The sequence below is a fragment of the Clupea harengus genome, chromosome 3, assembly GCF_900700415.2.
Source record: "Clupea harengus chromosome 3, Ch_v2.0.2, whole genome shotgun sequence".
In the NCBI taxonomy this organism is placed as follows: domain Eukaryota; kingdom Metazoa; phylum Chordata; class Actinopteri; order Clupeiformes; family Clupeidae; genus Clupea; species Clupea harengus.
In genome coordinates, this window is record NC_045154.1 from 21000154 (window position 1) to 21007653 (window position 7500).

The following is a 7500-nucleotide window of genomic DNA, read 5'->3' on the forward strand; positions in this document are numbered from 1 at the left end:
CAAATCCTCAATATTCAGTGACATTGGATAAGTTGGAAACTTCACAACGTACCAGGACAAATGCCATACCTTCTTCAATTCTTAATGTTCCAAAGCCCAAACGTTCATGCCCCTACACTGTAACATTGGACAAGAGGACTGAGTGGCTGATTATGTCCCATTATGCTGATTCTAAAGTACTTGTTGGTTTTTTTCCCCTCTTATTACAGGCATATAACCACAGATCTGTGACTCCCCCAGAGCATAGACTACTTTAACGTCTGAGGAGAATTTAGCCACACATCACAAAAAGTATTTAATTTGAATAACGTTAAGCATTGTTCTCCCCATTACCTACTTTAGGATGCCTCTTCCTCTTTTGGCTTGCTCTCTCCCTCCCCCTCCTCCACTCCAGCCTGAGTCATGAGATCAGCAATGTTCTTCTCCAGGTCATCAATGCGTGTGCTCATCTCATCAAGTGGGCTGTGCTAAGGAAGACAACTACTGTGCGTGTGAAACAGCCTGGGAAACATCTTTGCTCACTGTCTGACCCACCACCACCACCTCCTCCCCTTTCCCCAACAATGCACCAGGAAGCACTTGATTGTGCGGGCCTGCGTGATCGTTGCATTACAAATATAAATGTGCAATATTATTAAACGCTAAATTTTCTTCACCTCTACAGCACTGGTATAACACTGTGTACTCAATCTTACACAACTTGACTAAATACCTTACATAGTTTAACTGTTCCACTTCTGCATTGACTTCCTCTTTGGGAAAACGAAAGGCACTGAAGTGACCAAAGTTGCTTCAATGCCCTAAACTCTCACCGTTTTACGGACACCATTTATAAGGCTCAATAACACCCAAATAGATGGTCCTGTGACAACCTGGAGGGCAGTATAGTGGATAACAATGAATGTGACCCATTTTATAAATGTTACAGTGTTGTTTTCCAAGGTTTAACTAATGCCTGTTGCTGTAGTATCCATGACCACAGGTCTGTGTCACCTTGCCTGACACTCATGAATGCCCATTGACAACTTAAGATACCATTCTGTAAAGCCTGGCTTCTTCCAAACTCTTTTTCAAATAATGAAAAATAATACCTCACAACATTTCATGTAGGCCTATGGGTTTTTGATTTTTCTACAATTATGAATCCCTACATGATTTTGTAAAAACGGACCAAGGTGTGGGTTGTCAAAAGGGGTTAGAACATTTGAATCGTTTAGAGAGGACTACCTTTATGCTCAAACTGCACACTTCCATGTCTGTCTCCCAACATGCATTTCTATACTAGGGCAACGAGTGGTGGGTTAGCCGGCTACTAGAAGTAGGCCCTCTATATGAAAGGATATTTCTGCCAATGATTTGATCGGACATAGTCTGGAACTTGTCTTGCATCTGTTGCAGTAACGTCTGAACCTGCAAAGAGAAAGAATGTAGCAAAATTAAGACAACCGAAGATTGATAAAGGAATGGGCAAGGGGCATTTTCATTAAGGAAAAGCAAGTATGAGTCTTCATGCAAGCCAAGTAAACAAGTGAAATAACACACAAACAAAACAAAGGCAGATGTTTTCCCAACTGCAGTTACATGTCATCAGTCATTCATTTGCCATTCGACGCCAGACAGCGTTGCCTGCGATGTAGCTTAAGATAAATCGCTAAGCTAATTAACTGTAACCGACTCGATCTCATTAGTCGTGAGGAAGAGGGTTAAAGGAATACGTCTGAGGTTTAAAGTTAAGCTTCGCACTCAGACCGTCGCATTCTAAATGTAGCTACCGTAATCAGGGAAGCAATAACTTTACAATCCTTAAAACGGCGACCAGGGTATCGAGTTGGGTAGCTAGGCTGCGCTAAACATTTTCAACTGGCTGAGTAAGCGAAGTAGCGATAGCTAACTTTGCTAGCTATACATCTTGCTAACTAACGCCTTGGACAAAACCTTACCACTGCAGTAAGATCCTGGGCAGATTTCGAATCTGTATCACCCCCTGATTTTTCCATTATCGTCTGAAACAGTTGATAAACCAACAAGCGAGTTAATTTGATCGTTAATATCCCAGTGCCAAGCACCTGATTAACGCTGAAAGATGCACAACCACAACAGCTGATGAGAAAAACACGTTTGTATGATATATCGCGAGATTTCACGCCAATCGCGACAATGTTTCGGTAAATTCGTCAGAACAAATACCGTAGTGCTTAGAAACCGACCTCTTCTTATTTGTTAGAATAAAACGTTTAGTACATAAAGTACAGTATAATGCTGTTTGTCATGTTTGTGTCTGGGAACGCTTATTGAGTTGTATGAATACTATAGAATATCGTTGCATATCTTGGAAACATGAAAACTTACATTTAGTAGACAAATGGAAAAACTAAACCACTGTGCAGGTTTTCACTAATCTGTTATGGTTCTGGCTATATAGCCTACCGGTAGTTATTTGTTCCACTAACAGACTAACCAAAGTTGGACATTTTGACATATTCTAAATATTGCTTCCATTCAAGAGTTCCCCTAGTTTCAAATATGAATACATTATTGTCAACGAAACAACTTCTGCACACATTTCACACCATTTTAAAATACGAAAAGCTGAACACTGGATTCAATGTTTTTATAGCCTTTATCTCTCATCTTTTCGTTTATAACGAAACTCTTCTTCCATGCTGGTGGTGTTGTGCTTGCGTAGTATGGGTCTAGCCCAGTGCAACTTTGACGTAGCCTCGAGTTGTCAAAATAAACTGCGCTCGCAAGGAGGTAAGTCTCTCGTGAAGTTAGGGTACCGTCACATTCAACTAGTTGACACTGATAGTTTTACACTTCTGTGGCATCTGGCTTCTTTGTTTTTATTTTTAATTCTGTCATGTATCAAAACAGTATCAGCCTTTGCTGGTAACAGCTTTGCTTTAGTATTGAAAGAGTAACACGCGGTGGTGTTTTTTGATCTGCTTTAGGATCTGTTGCCTGGTCTGCTTCATACTCATGTCGTGTGTTGTGTACAGAGTGTCCTCACATCAGCAAGTTGTCAAAATCACATGATTTGTTTGATCATAGTTTTCGACGAAATAAATATTTAATTTAATTGAAATCGGCTCGTGCGCCACGTGATCGCAGTATCTTGGTAGAGTATTTTGCTGGCATTACAATCGTGTAATTCACTGCCTTCCTCCTTTCAATTAGACTTCGGGTATGGAATATTCACTTTGCTCGTTGTTGCTTAGGCACTTTTTCAAGGACAACCTTATTTCGCCAGGTGGTGTGCAGCCATCCTACTGCCATAGGGATTTCGATGAGAGTTGCTATTCTTAGACAAGGATACATTACTCGTGGGATTATGCTTCGCAAGTGTCTTGAGTGTCTTGTTTTTCATAGTGCATCCGCTGTCCTTCCGACACGACATCTCAATGCTGAAGAAATAATGCATTTGTAGTGTTTTCACGTTTAGAAACATTTCGAAAAATACTTGCTCTGCAGACTTTTATTAAGCTTCAAGCAACCATTCTCTGGAATTTGGTTTCTTTTTTGAGAGGTGTGGATGTACACATCTGGAGAACAAAGAGAGGTCTGAGGCGTGCTCCTCTGCGGGACAACCCAACCCCCCTGCGGAATGCGCGAGTTATGTAACGCAGGATTTCCCAGTGGTAGTGTGGGCTAGTGTAAACCTGAAAAGGCGAAAAGGTGTGCTGAAGCGCGCTTCATAAATCGGAAGTTTAACTGGGATGTAAGTAGTCTCTCGTTCAGAGGACAGGAGTTTTAACGAGGGTTCTGTTGAATAGCGAACGTTGGCCTATATGCAGAAATAGCATTTTCAGATCTTGTAATAACTGATATATATAATCGGATGTAACCCCTTCTTAATCACCAACATTTTGATTAGTAACTATTTTAATTACATATTTTTTTCTCAGTAACGGGAACTGATTACAATCACATTTATTTTGTAATTAGTGTAGTTATGACTCTATTACATGTCATTTACTCCCCAACCCTGTACATAACTCGTGCGTAATATCCCCGATCTGTCTGTTTTCTTCAAGAGAGAAAGGAAATAAAAATATAATAACATAATTTTCATTTATTAAGTGCGAAGGAATTTGGAATGAAAAAGAACAAAAACACATGTCATCATCCTTGTATGTATTTTTCTAGGCTAAAATAAATAAACTCCTTAAATAGGCCTGTGTTAGAGGCTGCAAGTTCCCCCTTTGGCAACCATTTTCAGCTGTGCAATCTAGTCGTAAACTGTCACAGGTAACCCCATGATATTTAAATATTGTGTGCCTGTAGCCACACAAAGTTGTCATACCCCATGTCATACTCAAAGGAACCATTCATCTTCCCCAGCTGAAACTGGTTCCTGTTTACCATGCAGCTGTAACTGCTATTATGTTTGTATAGTAAATTCATATGCCTTGACAACAGCTGAGTAACCAGTTGTCTTTGAAAATCAAATGGAAAATAAACCCTGACATTTAAATTTAGTTTATCTATTAGTTTCAATTTAGATATCATCTATGTGGGTGGGTCCGAGTAGCTTTAAGATGTATTGGAAGAACTTTGACACTCACAATGCAGAGCTATATTCAATGTTGGCAATCAGATGTGGGACTCAAAAGATGAACAGTGTATTTTGTGGGAAGTAAGACGAGGCAAGGAATGTTTCAGGAAGGGGAGCACTGGGTCCACTTTGACCTGTATTACCCTTTAAAACCATGAAGAATGTTCATTGGAAGGGTTAGTGAACAAATGACCTCCAGTTACTGGTAATAGTTACTTCACCAAATATTCTAGAACTTCAGTAAAACCTTCTGGAGAAAGGAACATTCCAAAAGAGAATAACACTCTGTTCCATTGAATACAAACTTCTAATTCTATGGTTTGTCCATACTTTTTTTTACTGCTACTGGTGAGTGTTCATAGGATAGGCAATGAGTGTCTTCCGATTTGAAAAAGGAAATTTTGTAGTGTTTATATATTTGATGAGCTTATGCTTTCATACTTAAGAAAATTAATCTTTCATTACTATAGGTTGTGTTTGAGCTGTTCTAATTGAAGTTGTGCAGTCATTGCTTGCTTTTGCAGATATTTTCTGTGTAGATTCCCAAGACTAAACACAGTTATTTGGCAGATATATAGATATGATACCAAGCACCACCAATGATTAACAAAGTTGTAGACTTGAAAAAGCAAGAAAACCCCAAAGAACAGAAAGGAATACGCAGGCATCTCTCATCTCCTCTGGGCTCTGCAGCGCTCCAAGCCATGAGGTCGCAGCACCAGGACTGAGTCAGCTCGGTGGACACGCGATGGACAGGGAAATGGACATACAGGAGGAGGACGTGGAGGCGTCGTGGGGGCTGCTGTCGTGGCTGGCCTCCAGCGTGATGGTGTTTGGCGGGGCCGTGCCCTACGTGCCCCAGTACCAGGAGATCCAGCGCAGCGGCAACACCGAGGGCTTCTCCACCCGCGTCTGCCTCGTGCTGCTCATCGCTAACATCCTGCGCATCTTCTTCTGGTGAGCCCTTGCCTTACCTGACTGCAGAAATTGTTATTTACATTTACATGTTATTTGAGGTTTGAGGTTGATTCACAGATGTCACATAGTGGTTGCGTATGCTGGTGGCTGAGCGTCTGGCTGAGCTCCGTGTGTCTGTGTGCAGGATAGGGAAGCAATTTGAGCTGACGCTGCTGCTCCAGAGTCTGGTGATGATCCTGACCATGTTTGCTATGCTGTATCTCTGCTGCGCCATCCAGGGCAGCAACCGGGTTACCACCAAACAGCATCACATCGCAGGTAAGACCCACCCACCCACCCGCTCTCAAACGGTTCAACACTATTAACACCGGGGTACAGAGAGGGCATGTTTCAAAGTGAAGGAGTGCCTTTACGCATCCTGGGTACTGTGGTCTCCAGCCAGCTGGGCATTGTGGTTGTATCCTGCTGTGTAGGATCTATGGTTGGGCCGTTGTTATATTGGTTAAGCTGGTGGCTATGAGCAGGTGCATGTGACAGTGAGGGGATTGGCCGCTGTGGGAAGTCCCCAACCAATAGCACAAGGAATTTAACACCTTTTCCTGTGTTGTAACTAAAATTACACAATTCTTAATACTATCAATATCTAATAGATGCCAGCCAGCCTGTCATCTGTCCAAGGCACATCATAGTGCAACACTGAGCTGTTAGTACACAGGTCCAAATTGTGGTTGATGAACAAGCTTCCAATCATAACACAAGGTAATCAGAAACGACACAGTATCAGCATGGTATAGAACAGCAGGCAGCGGCCAATCAGCTATCTGATACCACTACAACAGAGGGGACGACACCTTATCAGTGTAACACCTGCACTGGAAGCGTATGAACACAAGACCATATGCTTCTCCGGTACAGACAGCCCTGGGGAGCGGTTCAAAAACAAAGCAAGGCATTTTTCATACTTTTTACCCCCCATATCCAACGATGATGGAAACCGAAAAGGAAACAAGGATAGGAACATGAAAAGAAGTATCTTTATCTTTATAAGGCAATAAAATAGTAATAGTAGTAGAAGTAGTTGTAGTAGTAATATGACTAACTATAGAGTGTGTTAGGAAGTTGCAAATATGTCAGAAAACAAAGACTCCAGTGTAATAGGTAACATAATCCCGACACCAATACTGAAATATTTCTGTGTGGCTACGACAGCCTTACTTTGCCAAAAGAGGGTGCTGTTGGTGAAGATATCATTATCTCAGTACGTAGTACACACACTCTCTCTCTCCCTCTCTCCCTCTCCCTCTCTCTCCCTCTCTCTCTCTCACCTTCTCTTTCTTTCTCTTCCCCACACATACTCCTTACATTTGACTCTGCAGTCTGTCTTGTCTGGCCATAACCCTCTGTTTTTGCTGTGGTTATAGATATAGTTACCCCCCTCTTGTCTCCAGTGTCTTCAGTACTGTCCCATGATCTTGCCCCAGGGCCTGCTGAAATTGATGATCACTTTTATGTCTTCCGGATGACAGTTCTGCAGGCTAAACGAATTCTCATCCACTTAAATGGATGAGGATGGGCGGTGTTATTGTCTCATAGAGGTACTATAGTCCAGCCTGGGGCTGTTTTGCTCTCTGTCGGTGAACGCTGCTCGCTCCGTCTCCTCTCCGCACGCATGGCTGGGGTAGTCTGGGTAAAGACTTCCACATAGGGGGGAGATAGGCACAGGAGGGGGATGGGGGGGGGGGGGGGGGGGGGGGGGGGGGGGGGGGTCCTCGTGTGAGTGTAGAATCCAATTTATAGTTTTGATTTATGGCAAATTCAGCCAGTAGTTGATTGGCTTTCGGCCTGTTTTGGCTAACGACTCAATCTAACTTAAGCTTTTATGAGAGTCAGAGGGAAAGAAATCGGATGATGAAATCTTGTAATATACCTGTAATAGAAGGGAACAACTGTATATGGAGTCAGGCGGCTCTCTAATTTACCTGTCATTTTGATTAATGATAGAAAGAAGGGTTGACTTCCTTAAGTGC

The 7500-nt window shown here is 42.3% G+C and overlaps 2 protein-coding genes across 5 annotated transcripts in view; one reads left to right on the top strand and one right to left on the bottom strand.

Moving 5' to 3' along the window:
* The window catches only part of hsbp1b (heat shock factor binding protein 1b), a 3666-nt gene extending 1530 nt beyond the window's left edge, over positions 1-2136 (bottom strand). Inside the window, exons 1-3 of one of the 2 annotated variants that reach the window (XM_012842492.2) lie at positions 1941-2136; positions 1344-1410; positions 338-457 (exon numbers count right to left, since the gene is read on the bottom strand). In XM_012842492.2, coding sequence (XP_012697946.1) covers positions 339-457; positions 1344-1410; positions 1941-1997 — 243 coding nt within the window. In that variant the 5' untranslated portion in view covers positions 1998-2136 and the 3' untranslated portion in view covers position 338. Of the gene's footprint in view, positions 1-333; positions 458-1343; positions 1411-1940 lie in introns of both variants that reach the window. The other variant, XM_031564919.1, reaches the window with a different exon arrangement.
* Positions 2137-2407: 271 nt separating this feature from the next.
* The window catches only part of si:dkey-246g23.2 (solute carrier family 66 member 2), a 52522-nt gene continuing 47429 nt past the window's right edge, over positions 2408-7500 (top strand). The window contains exons 1-3 of one of the 3 annotated variants that reach the window (XM_012842491.3): positions 2408-2754; positions 5249-5512; positions 5658-5791. In XM_012842491.3, coding sequence (XP_012697945.1) covers positions 5304-5512; positions 5658-5791 — 343 coding nt within the window. In that variant the 5' untranslated portion in view covers positions 2408-2754; positions 5249-5303. Of the gene's footprint in view, positions 2755-2784; positions 3719-4173; positions 5513-5657; positions 5792-7500 lie in introns of those variants that run through there. The other 2 variants (XM_031564918.2, XM_031564916.2) reach the window with 2 other exon arrangements.